The sequence below is a fragment of the Nanorana parkeri genome, unplaced genomic scaffold (assembly GCF_000935625.1).
Source record: "Nanorana parkeri isolate BGI_ZX_2015 unplaced genomic scaffold, ASM93562v1 scaffold1040, whole genome shotgun sequence".
NCBI classification, from domain to species: Eukaryota; Metazoa; Chordata; class Amphibia; order Anura; family Dicroglossidae; genus Nanorana; species Nanorana parkeri.
In genome coordinates, this window is record NW_017307308.1 from 60,118 (window position 1) to 75,432 (window position 15,315).

At 43.3% G+C, this 15,315-nt stretch overlaps 1 protein-coding gene across 1 annotated transcript in view; it reads right to left on the bottom strand.

Annotated features, from left to right (window-relative positions):
* Positions 1 to 15,315, bottom strand: part of LOC108796016 (kinesin-like protein KIF6) — a 109,928-nt gene that overhangs the window by 32,213 nt on the left and 62,400 nt on the right. Inside the window, exons 11-13 of the mRNA XM_018567382.1 lie at positions 8,191 to 8,296; positions 5,230 to 5,371; positions 3,926 to 4,150 (exon numbers count right to left, since the gene is read on the bottom strand). Of these exons, the coding sequence (XP_018422884.1) occupies positions 3,926 to 4,150; positions 5,230 to 5,371; positions 8,191 to 8,296 (473 nt within the window). The remainder of the gene's footprint in view (positions 1 to 3,925; positions 4,151 to 5,229; positions 5,372 to 8,190; positions 8,297 to 15,315) is intronic.

The following is a 15,315-nucleotide window of genomic DNA, read 5'->3' on the forward strand; positions in this document are numbered from 1 at the left end:
TTTTTTTTTTAAAACCCCCCCCCCCCCCCCCCCCCCCCAGTGTTGCCCCACTAAACTTAAAACTGCCCGGGTCTCCACAACTGTCAATTTGCCGTTTTAACTCATATAGAAAACGCAGCCAAATTGGTTATCGCGAAAGCCTGGAAATCGCTATCTTTACACTTCCATGAGGTCAAATCTCGAGTCCATTCGGCTCTATCAAATGAAAAACTTTCAGCTAAACTCTCTGGCTCTATGGTTACATTCCATAAAATTTAGGATCCATGGATTTCACGATGCCTACCTCCTCATTTTGACCGCCGCTTATTGTCCTTATAATCCGATTATAGACCTATATCTGAGAATGATTCTCGACCGTGTTTCCCAGGGTACTTTCTCTTACTTATTTGCTCTCATTTTCTTCTCCTGTATCTTTCCTCTTTCCCTCTACTCCTATTTTAATATCTCAGAGCTGCATACTTAGACTTTACTCGAGAACCACTTAATCGTATGTGAACAAATGTAGTCTGCTTGCTTTGGTTTTAATTTTTTTCTTATCCCAAAAGCTATATCTGATGTTAATTGTACAACTTGTATTCGATCCTATTATGCTTTGTGTTCTTGTACAACTGCATTTGCACCCAAACCTCATATGTGTAAATGTTTGTATACCATTAATAATAAAAAACTATTGAACAGAAAGACCTCATGAAACAAGGAAGCACGCTCTATGTGTGCTGTCTGAGGCTACTCAAATATGTCAGTTTCGGGATACAACACGCACAGGGAAAGCACATCTATGGACTAGACCAGTGGTTCTAAACCTGTGTAACCTCAGGACTCACATTTGTCCTTGATCATTAAGTTGCAACCCAAGTCGCACTGCAATGGAACGCACAGCAGTGTGGGCTGCCGTGCTGTGACGGAGCTCCACCCATACGTGCATTGCTTGTATAGCTCCCATGCACTCCCTGTAGATGTGCCAGGAGCCAGAATGTGACATCACTCCGGTCCAGGCACCTCTATAGGAAATGCGAGGGAGCTATAAGCATTGCACGTATGGATGGAGCTTCTTCGTGGCCATACCCCCAGACCACCCCACTTCAAGTTGACACTCGGAGACGGGCAGCATATTTTAAATGGCTGCTCAGTGTAAGAATGGACAGTGCTGTGCTAGGGGGAGGCTGGGGAGCCTCTCACCTAGAAAAGTGGAAGGCATGCGGCGACCCACTGAACACGCGGTCGCGACCCACTTCTGGGTCACAACCCACCAGTTGAGAACCAAGGGACTAGACAATAGAACTAACTCTGGTGCATTCCTATATAAAGTGTTTTTTTACAGTTGATGTGTTTTATGTTATTATACTGTGAGATCCTCCAGCACCGTGGTGTAGAAGGCAGATCTAGAGATCCGGTGGTCCTCACTATGACCCCAAGATCTCTTATCTACAGTCACCAGTGGTCTGAAATGGTAAGGGAAGGCAGATGATGGTCATCTCACATTGCGGCTCACTATACCCCGCAATCTTGTACTGATTTTAAAGACGGCACAATAATCTACATTTTATTTACTGCTGCTTGAACATGCCCAGAGTGATCACATACATCACCCCATGACCCTGCAATATACACAGTGCCAGGCTTTACATCTATAGAACAGAGAACAAGGCCAGAGTAAAGCTCGATCTGCTCCAACTTTGTTTGAAACTTTTGTTCTGAGAATCCATATTACATATTGCTGGCAGAGTCAGCTGTACATCTGGACACGCATATCTTACCATATAAGTAGCTGGCTGTGGGTTCCGTGTGTTTCCATGGTGGGAACACTGAGCTCATAGAGAAGGGGTCACTAGTAAGACCAGGAGATCATCTTGTTTGGTGACTGTACTGCCCCTGTGGTTGGCCAAATCTGTCACAGGTCAGGTCACCTGAGATATATTGGTAGACCCCAGACTCTTTGGCTTGTTTTACTCATTTATACAGCAGTGATTTAAAGAGACCAATGAACCAGTCACACCACTCCCTGCTCAAAAGGAGGCTACAGATATCCCCCCCAAAATTACCTGATCCAGCCAGAACCTTTGAGGCCACAGAGGCACATGCACGGTGGTTTGGTCCATTCCCGTGATCCAAACTGTATATTTCCCTGTGCAATAACAAGTTATTCCATAGGCCTTAGGGTTGTTTTATTGCACTGCAACACTTCAGAAATGTCCCAGTATACTCAAGATCAGTAGGATCACAATAAAGCCTAGTTATGGGCATTCAAAAATCTACAATTTCAAGCAATACGTATGATTTAAAACAAGACCTAACTGACCTCCATAGCTGCAGGTACTGTGGAACAATTTATTCCTCAATATTCACAAGATAAGTCATTCAATTCAGTCTCGGCACTCAGCTTTCCCCTCTCCCTGTCCACCTACTCTGTGTGTTTATTTTGGAGGTTAGAATGCTGGCAGGCTGTCAAATCACTACTGGGAAGGGGAGCGGAAAGAGCTGCTGAAATAAGTGCTTTCTGCTGCAAATTGTGGGGATGAATTATCCACGGTGTCTGCGGCTACAGAGGTCAGTGAGGTTTTGTTTTAAAGCATTTTTACTGCTTGTTAAGAATATGTTAAGAATATCATCTCTTCAGGGAAGCCCATCCCACCTCAACCTAACCACTAACCATCATGTTCTCAAATAATTCATCCCCACACAGCTCCCTCCTCATGTATCACTTGCCCCTCCCTTTTAGATTGTAAGCCCTCACGGGCAGGTCTCTCTTTACCATCTTGTCTTGAATTGTATTGTGATTGTAATGTCTTCCTTATATTGCAAAGCGCTGTGCAAACGGTTAGCGCTATATACATCCTGTATAATAATAATAAATGTCCATATCCTGTCCATATCCTGGCCACATTTCTATTTTGAGAATGGAAACAGCAAAGGGAGTGTAGTAATAATCCTCAATCACAACCTACTTAGGAAGTGTGTGACACAGGAAGCTATAAAGCTGTGAAACAAAGCGCTGGTGTAACAGTTCTGTACACAGTGTGGCAGGAATGTGCAAGTAATATGACAGATTTAGGAGCTGCATCAATTGACTTGGGTCTTACGTCAATGGCACCAGTATTATATCAGTTTGAGATGCTTCTGAAATCAATCAGAATTGATTGATAGGTGCATATGACCTGCAGTTATACAGCTCGCGGTATACTGAGATAGCCGTAGCCAGGACAGATCCCGAAAATGCTGTCAAAATCCACCCAGCTGCGTGATTGACAGCGGGTTCTGCCTATCTAGAGGCCAAGCCAGCTGTACCCGCCCCCTCCCCCGTCCGTTCCTCCAGTCAGCGCTGGAGTATTGGATCCGGGGGGGGGAGAACCCTGCGGGGAGCCGTGAATGGCCGTCACGGCTCTCTGCAGGGAGATGATCAAGAAGTAAGCGAGCGACGGTATGCGTTCCCTCACTTCCTGATCTATTGAGCCGACGTGTGAGTTTCATTGTCACACGTCGGCTCGAACTATGAGGATGAGTGATTTTCACTCACCACATAGTTCTTCTTTAAGGCCCGTGTCAAAGGGCCTGAAGCAGCGGAAATGCAGGTGAGAAAAATGGCAGGCCGAATGCATCTGTCAATGATTTCTGATTGGTCTTAGAAGTATCTCAAAGCCAAAAGCCCTTGGACACAGGTCTTAGCTGTTTTCCTGGAGTTTCATCCCTAAAACCGGTTTTAATGGTTATCCACTTGGCAAGAGATGAGACATCTGGCACCATATCTGGTGCAAACTGACTGATATCAAGTTTAAAAGCAAAATGTGTACACCGGAAACTCTTTTGTAAGCAACTTTCAATCTTTCCAGTTTCTGGTCATAGTCAATAACTCCTAATACAACTACTGCTGCAATTGCAAAAGCAAAGAATATAACACATGCATTTGGTGTAGGTTTACCTAACTTACCTGCCCTCTTGTGGAAAGCAGCGGGTCTAGATTCCAATTCCACGGCCATCCTGTCGCTGACTTGTTGGAAGGAAGAAGCTGAATGTGTTGCAGGACCCTTCCATGCTGGGCTCCCACCAAGGTTGGCATCACTATGTGAACGAAGCTGGCCACCAGACTGGCTCATTTCATACATGGCATCCTGATTCCTCTTCTTCTCTTTCTTCAGCATGCTGACTAATATATCTGAATATTGGCAATAGGAACAAGTGTTTTCTCAAATAAAATGGCTAAATGTTACAGCTATATTATAATGGACCTGTCACATTTCTGGAGATATGTTGCAATGTACAAAGCGCTGAAAAGTTGGATAGTGAAGTAAGACGTGGTCCATCCTTCAAGAGCAGCCACCACTGACCTTTCTCAGGACTTGCAGTATACCAGCCGTCTGCTATAGTGCGACTTTCTTGTGAAAGATATTTACACCTTATTTCATTTTACGCCGTCTCAGGATAACTCTCAATGCTGAGTCTGAGCAGAAAGGCCCTCTAGGGCAGTGGTTCTCAACCTGTGTAACCTCGGGACCCACATTTTTATTACTGCCTTATCAAATGCTTGTCCTTATGCAATAGTATATGCTGTTTCCCAGGTCCTGAGTGTGAGATAACAGACAGCAGTAACTGCCTAACTATAGGCCTCTGTTTACGTAATGTACAGCAAGCAGTTGGCGCTCCTAGCAACAGGTTGGGCAGTTGACATTGTGACACCAGTTAGATATTAGGTAACCCCCCCCCCCAGTTCTGACTCTTGCCACCAGAGTCACGTACAAATTAAGTTAAGGTAAATACAGGATCCAATACAAATATTTCCAGAGGAATTATCTTATCCGTGGGCTGCTGCTCCTTTATTGTCCAATCAGCAGGCGAAGGGATGTAGAAGTGACTAAGGACTCAATATGTAAGCAGCCATTTTTTCCAGTAGTCATTCAGAACTGTACCAGTACTATGATTTTAGGGGGAAGAAGGCTAAACTCAATGCATGCAGATGTTTGTCTTTATAAAAATAAGGTAGGAAATGTATGTGGGGCATATAATAAGATTCTTACTTGGAGTCCTGCCTTGATCATGTACTGGCAATCCCAATTTGTGTTGCTGGGGGTGGATTTTATTGTCAAGTGGCTACTGTACCTAATTTCTGAGTTGCTATATGTGGAGACTCAAGTTCTTATTTGGGAAGGAAAAATGGCAAGGCTCAATCGTCATGGCTCAGAATCCCTTGTAAATTCTCTAAAATGAAAGAATGTGTTTGGAGCTGGACAAGGATACTGATTTCATTGTCTCTCTGCTGGAGAAGGTCTCGGAGCTTCTTAAGCTCTTCTGGACGGACATCGGAAAATCCAGGTCTTTCTGTAGTGATCTCAGGAGAAGATATTCTCACATCAGATGGTTTCCTGTCACGGAGAAGTCTCTGCCAAGTATAAAAAAGCATAAATGATCTTCACACCTTTTCAACTGTCAGCTTAGCACAAAACAAAATACATCTTTCCAAGTACATTAAGTGTAGCGGCACACTGGCTATTTCTCAACCATATTTATTGTAAACGTATTACAAAGCTGGTCTTGTCAGACTAACATAAGGTAAAAGCACAGCAATCTCTTCCCCTACATTCAATCTATGGCAATCTCTTCCCCTACATTCAATCTATGGCAATCTCTTCTCCTACATTCGATCTATGGCAATCTCTTCCCCTAAATTCAATCTATGGCAATCTCTTCCCCTACATTCAATCTATGGCAATCTCTTCCCCTACATTCAATCTATGACAATCTCTTCCCCTAAATTCAATCTATGGCAATCTCTTCCCCTACATTCAATCTATGGCAATCTCTTCCCCTACATTCAATCTATGACAATCTCTTCCCCTAAATTCAATCTATGGCAATCTCTTCCCCTACATTCAATCTATGGCAATCTCTTCCCCTACATTCAATCTATGGCAATCTCTTCCCCTACATTCAATCTATGGCAATCTCTTCCCCTACATTCAATCTATGGCAATCTCTTCCCCTACATTCAATCTATGGCAATCTCTTCCCCTAAATTCAATCTATGGCAATCTCTTCCCCTACATTCAATCTATGGCAATCTCTTCCCCTACATTCAATCTATGGCAATCTCTTCCCCTACATTCAATCTATGGCAATCTCTTCCCCTACATTCAATCTATGGCAATCTCTTCCCCTACATTCAATCTATGGCAATCTCTTCCCCTACATTCAATCTATGGCAATCTCTTCCCCTACATTCAATCTATGGCAATCTCTTCCCCTACATTCAATCTATGGCAATCTCTTCCCCTACATTCAATCTATGGCAATCTCTTCCCCTACATTCAATCTATGGCAATCTCTTCCCCTACATTCAATCTATGGCAATCTCTTCCCCTACATTCAATCTATGGCAATCTCTTCCCCTACATTCAATCTATGGCAATCTCTTCCCCTACATTCAATCTATGGCAATCTCTTCCCCTACATTCAATCTATGGCAATCTCTTCCCCTACATTCAATCTATGGCAATCTCTTCCCCTACATTCAATCTATGGCAATCTCTTCCCCTACATTCAATCTATGGCAATCTCTTCCCCTACATTCAATCTATGGCAATCTCTTCCCCTAAATTCAATCTATGGCAATCTCTTCCCCTACATTCAATCTATAGCAATCTCTTCCCCTAAATTCAATCTATGGCAATCTCTTTCCCTACATTCAATCTATGGCAATCTCTTCTCCTACATTCAATCTATGGCAATCTCTTTCCCTACATTCAATCTATGGCAATCTCTTCCCCTAAATTCAATCTATGGCAATCTCTTCCCCTAAATTCAATCTATGGCAATCTCTTCCACTAATACCAATCTATGGCAATCTTTTCCCCTACATTCAATCTATGGCAATCTCTTCCCCTACATTCAATCTATGGCAATCTCTTCCACTACATTCAATCTATGACAATCTCTTCCCCTACATTCAATCTATGGCAATCACAACGCTGTCCAGCTCTTCCCCGACATTCAATCTATGGCAATCTCTTACCCTAAATTCAATCTACGGCAATCTCTTTCCCTACATTCAATCTACGGCAATCTCTTCCCCTACATTCAATCTATGACAATCTCTTCCCCTACATTCAATCTATGGAAATCTCTTCCCCTACATTCAATCTATGGCAATCTCTTCCACCAATACCAATCTATGGCAATCTCTTCCCCTACATTCAATCTATGACAATCTCTTCCCCTAAATCCAATCTATACCAATCTCTTCCCCTACATTGAATCTATGGCAATCTCTTCCCCTAAATTCAATCTATGGCAATCTCTTCCCCTAAATTCAATCTATGGCAATCTCTTCCCCTAAATTCAATCTACGGAAATCTCTTCCCCTACATTCAATCTACGGCAATCTCTTCCCCTACATTAAATCTATGGCAATCTCTTCCCCTAAATTCAATCTATGGCAATCTCTTCCCCTACATTCACTCTATTGCAATCTCTTCCCCTACATTTAATCTATGGCAATCTCTTCCCCTACATTCAATCTATGGCAATCTCTGCCCCTAAATTCAATCTGTGAGCATTTTTAAAAATGCTTAAAAAGTCCTGCCTTTACTGGTCAAAAACTATTGCAAACGATCTCAACCTGGGTACACACAATAAAGCTTAAGCTCTGCCTACCAGTAGTTCCAATATCCAGTGAGAGCACCAAGGGCTCTTGATAGCAGGACTCAGGCCAGGTGGTATGATGTTTTCAGGAAGCACAGCTCCCTGCACACCCCTCCCACCAGCCATGATACTGTATGTCTGCATTGCCTAGAGAATCACAGCAACAGTGATGACATCACTAATACAAGGTAAGTAATGCAATAAAAAAGATTTTATTGAAAAGATGTTATTAGCATGTTGATGATGAGAGACTGGAGGAGCCATGGAAAGTAAAATATATACATAATAAACGTCAGCTTTAAGGCAAATCTGCGCTTTTCCCATTCAGGGCAACAGGTTTGTTTTAATCCCGGCAACCCTAGCAGGATATACTTGCTTTTCCTTTACTTGCTTGGTAATGGCTGGTACTTTCAGGTGCAAAGGAGCATATGACCGTGCTGGACCAATCAGTGCTGTTGCAGGAAGTTCACAGCCATGTGTGTGGTACAACTTTGCTGACTTTTAGCTTTCACATGGGCAAACAATGGAATGACTTTAAAATTGCAACATCTGGCTTGTTACCTTCAGTAAAGCAAAGCAGTAGTGAATTTTCCGCATGTCTGCGCCAATGTTCAAGGTGCTTTCTGGGTCTCCATCATCAAGGAAATTGTGTGTCTGCTCATCGAGCCTGTTAAAAAAAAAAAAAAAATAGTTTCAGATTAACAAAATTCTGTGCTGTAACACTAGACCACAACTGGCAGTTCAGCGACTGTTGATGACTGTGTGAGATAAGGTCATGAGTACATCTCCGTTGTATATCTAGTACTGTATGCTACATTCTGCTCTGCATAGTGTGCTGTAAGTAACAAACTCTAGACTGCTGCACCTTGTAACCTATGTGTACATGACATAATGCAGATCATTGCGCTTAGCATGTATTACTGTATTCATCATACATAAAATCAGTGCACTTTGTAAATTGCAACAGCTTCACTCGCTACACAGCTGTACATTATAAACTTCAGATTGGTTCATTTTGTATTTGATGCTGTACATTACATACTCCCGCTTCACTCTGCTCACCGCGCTAAACAATACATATCCTAGATCACATTGGTTTACTCTCTATGCTGTTGTAAGGGTTTCCCGCTGACTACGCCTGCGCCAAGCGCGCGTTCTTGTAATATTCAGGGCCGCGCTGTTCCGCGCATCCGTGGGCACTATCGACCTCCGACCCGGAAATTCTCCGCAGTGGTGCACAGGAGATGACTAGCTGCAGCTCGACCTCCGACCCGGAAATGCTCCGCACTGGTCCACAGGAAATGACTCACTACAGTGATTACTTCCCCTATATAAGCTTGGCCTCAGCACCACCATGTTGCTGGTTTATTGTCAGCTATCTCCTGTTCCTGTGCTCTTATTATGCTCTGCTTGACTCCTTGTGACCTGGATTTCCCTGACGACTCCTGTTTGCTGCCTGCCCACGACCTCGGAACTGCTCATTGGACTACGCTTTTGCCTGACCCTTCTGTACCTCGATTGCTCACTTGGAACTGACCTCGGCTTGTTTACCTGGACTACGGCTTGCACAGTGTTCAACACCACTGACACTCCTGCCACTTGCTGCCCTTCTGGTCTCTGTTCCCATCCCCAGAGTCCAAAGGACACAAGGTGCAAGGGAAGCCTCCTCTCACATACGGTCTCCAATCAGGTACGTGACAGCTGTGCTGTACATTACATACTATGCCCAGTCTCACTCTGTACACTGTGTTGTACAATACATATCTCAGATCACATTCTATACCTGCCAGGGAACCAAGTAACCATATGGAGGTTAAAAAATAAAAGGAGTTTATTGAATATACAAAATATATCAAATAACAATAAACAAAATGGCATAAAACAATGTGAAAAGTCCAGGACATCGTTGGTGCCAAGCCAGAGGTCAGATGCCAAAGCAGGTAGTCAGCCAAACCAGGTCAGGGAACACTAAGAGCAGGATGAACGGAAACAATAGCCAGAGTCAGGAACCAGGAGATCAGTCAGCCAGAACCAGGGTCATACACAGAGAACAGGAACAACAGCAGAGAACCTGGTACATCTGAACACATGCAAGGGCTGAGAATGAATGGACAAGCTGATGGTTAAATAGTGAGCTGGTGTTGCATCATCACTCTGAGGTAAGAAGTTGCCAGAGGTGTGCCAGTAGTTGCAGAATGATGATGTTTATGGGTTTGGTCAAAAGAGGGCACAAAGAATAATGAACAGTGTCAGAAACACGGCAACAGAAGACAGGCTGCAGCTCAACTGGACAAGGAAGGGTAAGAAACCCTGACATTACCTTGATCTGTATGTTACCTAGTCTGGATAGCACGTTGTCAAAATATATATTTAGAACTGGAATAGCTATTCCAATTCTGGAATAAATTAAACAGACAAGAAGAATGAGTGAGTTTTCTGGTATGTACATAAGTGTAATAGTGGAGAATGAGAGCGGTGTCCTTGTACATAGTAGACAAGTAGTCACAGCACTCTCACCTGTGGCACATATTAGCATTCTTCTAGTAATGGCTGAGCCAGGAAATAAGATCCATTAATAAATCAGAGGAAAACAGCTTACAGAAGCCCAGATAAGCCACAATAAAATTTATGCTAAAAGGGACTTTGTGATCCAAAATCAGCAACGCAAGGCACGCTTGTTAATCACATCCACTGGGAGTTCGTACACGGTTTTGGATGTATCCATAAAGGGGCACAGCTGTTTGCTGGATTCCAAACACCGAGGTGATGAGATGTCCGTAGATTGATCGTTTGGAATAGAGCCCATCGAAAGACCATGTGGAGACTTTGGATAGAAATCTCTGTTTTTGGAAATGTCAAACTATAAAAAGGGCTCGGCGGGGCCAGCAAAGAAATAAAATATGTATTGGTGAACAAACAATTTACGAGGAGGAACATGCATTCCTCCCTCATGAAGCTTGGCCTTCAAGTCCTGGATGGCCTGTTTTACAGAGTACGGGTAATTGGAATGACCTGTCTGCATATCTTAGCTGTCACCATGACCCAGAGAGCTATGAATCTCAACAACAGAAATTGAAAAAACAAAAAGATATCATTTTTAATAGGTCTAATAAATCTAAAGCACAAGGTGGTTAAACTTAAAAGAAGAACAATAACAATTACAGCTACGCATTGAAATTATCAGCAGTTTTTCGGAACAGTTTGTATTTTAAGATAAAGTTCTGACCCAGAGGCAAGATATTTTCTAGCACGTCTCACTTTATGTTGGCGAATAACATGAAGGAGACTCCAGGCAGCCTGTAAGGAACACAAGGCAAACTAGCTACAGACATAACACATATCAAACACATGTGGGTAAGGTAAACCCACCCCCCAGCTAGAGAAAGTGTGCATTTATGTTAGTGGAACATTAGAGATCTCCCAAGAAAGTTCCAGCAATGGATCCTTTCCTTAAGATCATTGAGCCTGGGGGCCTCTGCAAAAATGATGGCGTTGTGTTTCCAGCGTAGATTTTGTAGTGTTTGTCATTGGAGAGGAATACTTAGCTTCGCTTCAGGGACAGAGGTTTGACCCAATGTTGGAGAAATTAAAGCCTAAGGGTGTTCAGACAATGGGTATCAAGATCCTCATGACCAGATTCTCCTTCCTTTATGGTCAGATGAACCTGTACCCTTATTTTACAACTCCTACAGGAGAGAACGAAGATAAATGACTGCAGACAGCTTCAAAGTTAGTAGAGGAGCGTGGTCCTCCTGCACATGTAAGTGTACTCTTACTAGCGAATCGATCAGAGGGACATGTAGGCACCTACTACCTACTAGGCACCTAGACAATACTTTTTCTACTAAAAATGTTATTATGACTAATGGGTTTGCTTTAAAGATGAGCTTTAGGAGTAGGTTCAGGAATTTAGGGTTAGATTTAGGGGTGAGACTGAGCTTTAGGGGCTAGGTTGTGAGTAAGGGTTAGATGTAGGAGTGAGGCTAAGCTTCAGGGATGAAGTTGTGGGTAAGAAATAGATTAAGAGATGAGATTGAACTTTAGGGGCTAGGTTGTGCGTAAGATTTAGGGGTGAAGCTGAGGTTCAGGGATAAAGCTGTGGGTAAATATTAGATGTAGGGTTCAGGCTACGTTTTAGGGCTTAAGTTGTTGGTAAGGCTTAGATTTAGGGTTGAGGTTTAGCTTCAGGGATAAAGTTGTGGGTAAACATTAGATCTAGGCAACCTTAAAGTTCATGTCTTCTCATCACAATGGGCTTCCTGGTTAAGAGATCCCAGATGTTTACTCCAACTGGTATGATCTTAACGTGTTAACATATGCCAAGATGTGTATGCCCGATTGGGTGTATTGGTGGCTCATTTATTAACATACTCCCACACGATCCCAACCCCTTCAACTCCAAGGGTCGTATACTCTCCTACCACTTAATAGATTCCGCCACTAGCTGCACACACTTTGGACTGCCAACTTCCCGAAAGCTATGGAAGTTTGATCTTGCTGTGCCAATACTCCGCCCGGAAAGAACATGTTCTCCGAACCTCTTTGGTGTACGAGGAATGCACTAATGCTTTTTTGCTATGTTCCATCCCTACAAACCTTGAAAATGCCTATATACTGCTTTATTCTCCTTTATTATGTATGTTTTGTATGATTTATACATAAAAACCTAATAAAATTCTATGATATAAAAAAGAAAAAAAAGAAAACATTAGATGTAGGGTTGAAGCTACGTTTTAAGGGCTAGGTTGTGGGTAGGATTTAGGGGTGAAGCTGAGCTTCAGGGATAAAGGTGTGGGTAAACATTAGATGTAGGGTTGAGGTTATGTTTTAGGGGTTAAGTTGTAGGTAAGGATTAGATTTAGGCCCCGTTCACATGTAGCGACTTAGCGCGCGATTTCCGCCGCGATATCACGCGATTTCCGCCACGATATTGCGCATTTTTGCCGCGCGATATCGCGGGTAGTCGCCGGCTAATGATAGTCAATTGAGCTGTCTTAGCTCCATGACGCGCGTCGCTCGTCGCGGTCGCAAGTCGCTTCTACCGACCCTTTTTTCGGCGGATTTTGCTTTTTTTCTATGGAGCCCGACGGAGAAGGTCGCGCTACCGTCGCTGGATCGTCGCTGGAACGTCGCCCCGAAAGTCACGCTATCCCGGCCGCTGCAAAGGTATGTCGCTACATGTGAACGGGGTCTCAGGGTTGAGGTTTCGCTTCAGGGATAAAGCTGTGGGTAAACATTAGATGTAGGGTTGAGGCTAAGTTTTGGGGGTTAGGTTGTGGGTAAGGATTAGATTTAGGGTTGAGGTTTCGCTTCAGGGAAAAGTTGAGAGTAAAGGTTAGATTTAAAGATGAGGCTGAGTTTTCAGGCAAGGTTGTAGGTAAGGGTTAGATTTAGAGGTAATTTTAGTGTCTCTCTGTGCAGATTCCTCAGTGAAGAAAATAGGATTTTGCTCTTACCGTAAAACCCTTTTGCGGAGTCCATTAAGGGACACATCCCGGGAGAATTCTGAGACATAGAGGCAGCATAACCCTCCGTCTCAGAATTCTTCAGAGCCGTGTCCCTCAATGGATTATAGAGAAAACAACCATATCCATGTCAGTTCTAATACACTGAAAACTAATGTACTGCTAGTGGTCCTGAAACATACAACGGTGTCCTGCTCTACCTGTTCATGGGCAATTCAGGCAACAATCATCTTATGTTCATAGCCCCAAAGAAAATGTCCCAATTTGTTATAAGAGAAAAATAGTCTCTTGCAGATCTTACACAATACAGCCAAAAGTTTGTGGACACCTGACCATCACACCGATATGAGCTTGTCGGACATTCCATTCCAAAACCATGGTCATTAATATGGAGTGATGACAAAGTTAATACCGAATAAACAGGCCCCGTCCTGTCCACCTTTTTCTTCAGGGTAAATGATTACTTATAAGCCCATTAGCTGACTACGAAAAAGCAAAAGAGGCTATTAGCAGCACAGGGCATGAGGTGCGTCCTGCCTTCTCCTGCTGACAAAATGACGTTCACTGGGCTACTAAACTGGCAGCCTGATTAGAGAGCAGATGGGCACCCGGACAAATGGAATCCAGAACAGGATGTTAAAAAACACATCGGAGAGGAGTGACATCTACTAAATCACGCTACACAAGAGCGCACTTCAGCAAGCCAGGGAAGTGCTAAGTCCGCTTTATTCCATCCAATTAATCACTAAGGAAACTCATGTTCTATTTTTAAAGCTGTTACATCTCAAGTTATGTAAGTGGAGTAGAATTGGAAACATCTGTGCAACGTGTTTTCCGATATTGAGATTGAGGACGAGAACGGCGGAGATAAATGCAATTATCTAATCAGCCAATCACATGGCAGCAACTCGCTGCATTAACATATGTAGACATGGTCAAGACAATCTGTCGAAGTTCAAACTGAGCATCAGAATAGGGAAGGAAGGTGATTTAGGTGACTTTGAACATAGCGTGGTTGTTGGTCCCAGATGGGCTGGTCTAAGTTTTTTTAGAAACTATTGATCTTCTGGGAGTTTTTAACACACAACCACATCTAGGGTTCACAGAGAATGGTCAGAAAAAATAGGATTTTTTTGTACTCAACATAAAATCCTTTTCTCTGAGTTCATTGAAGGACACAGTGAAGATCTTGATCCTACTACTAGTGTCCTACTTCTCCACTGCATCCTTCAATGAACGGAAGAGAAAGAGAAAATGTCCAGTGAGCAGCAGTTCTCTGGGCCTTGTTGATGCCGGAGGTCAGAGGAGAATGGCCAGACTGGTTCAAGCTGATAGAAAAGCAACAATAACTCAAATAACCACTCATTACAACCAAGATATGCAGAAGAACATCTCTGAACGTACGACACGTCCAACTTTGAAGCAAAAGGGCTACAGCAGGAGAAGACCACACCGGGTGCCACTCCTGTCAGCTAAGAACAGGAAACATATCACAAAGGATCACCAAAATTGGCCAATAGAATAATGGAAAAACGTTGCCTGGTCTGATGAGTCTCGAGTTCAGCTGAAACATTTGGATGGTTAGGTCAGACTTTGGGATAAACAACATGAAAACATGGATCCATCCTGCCCTGGTTCAGGCTGCTGGGCCCCTTAGAAACAACTGGACATCGTTTAAATCCCACGGCCTACCTGAATATTGTTGCTGACCATGTCCATGTTATGAACCCCGGTGTACCCATCTTCTGATGGCTACTTCCAGCAGGATAATGCGCCATGTCACAAAGGTAAAATAACCTCAAACTGGTTTCTTGAACATGATAATGAGTTCACTGGGCTCCAATGGCCTCCACAGTCATCAGATCTTAATCCAAAAGAGCACGTTTGGGATGTGGTGGAACGGGAGATTCGCATCATGGATGTGCAGCCGACAAATCTGTTGGAAACTGTGTAATGCTATCATGTTAATATGGACTTAACTCTCTAAGGCAGCTTTTTTCAACCACTGTGCCGCGGCACACTAGTGTGCCGTGAGATATTGTCTGGTGTGCCGTGGGAAAAATTCCAATTTCATCCGTAACATGCGGCTTCGGCTCACAAATAGACCAATCATTAGAATCTAATGATTGGTCTACTTGTGAGCCGAAGCCGCATGTTACGGATGAAATTGGAATTTTTCCCACGGCACACCAGACAATATCTCACGGCACACTAGTGTGCC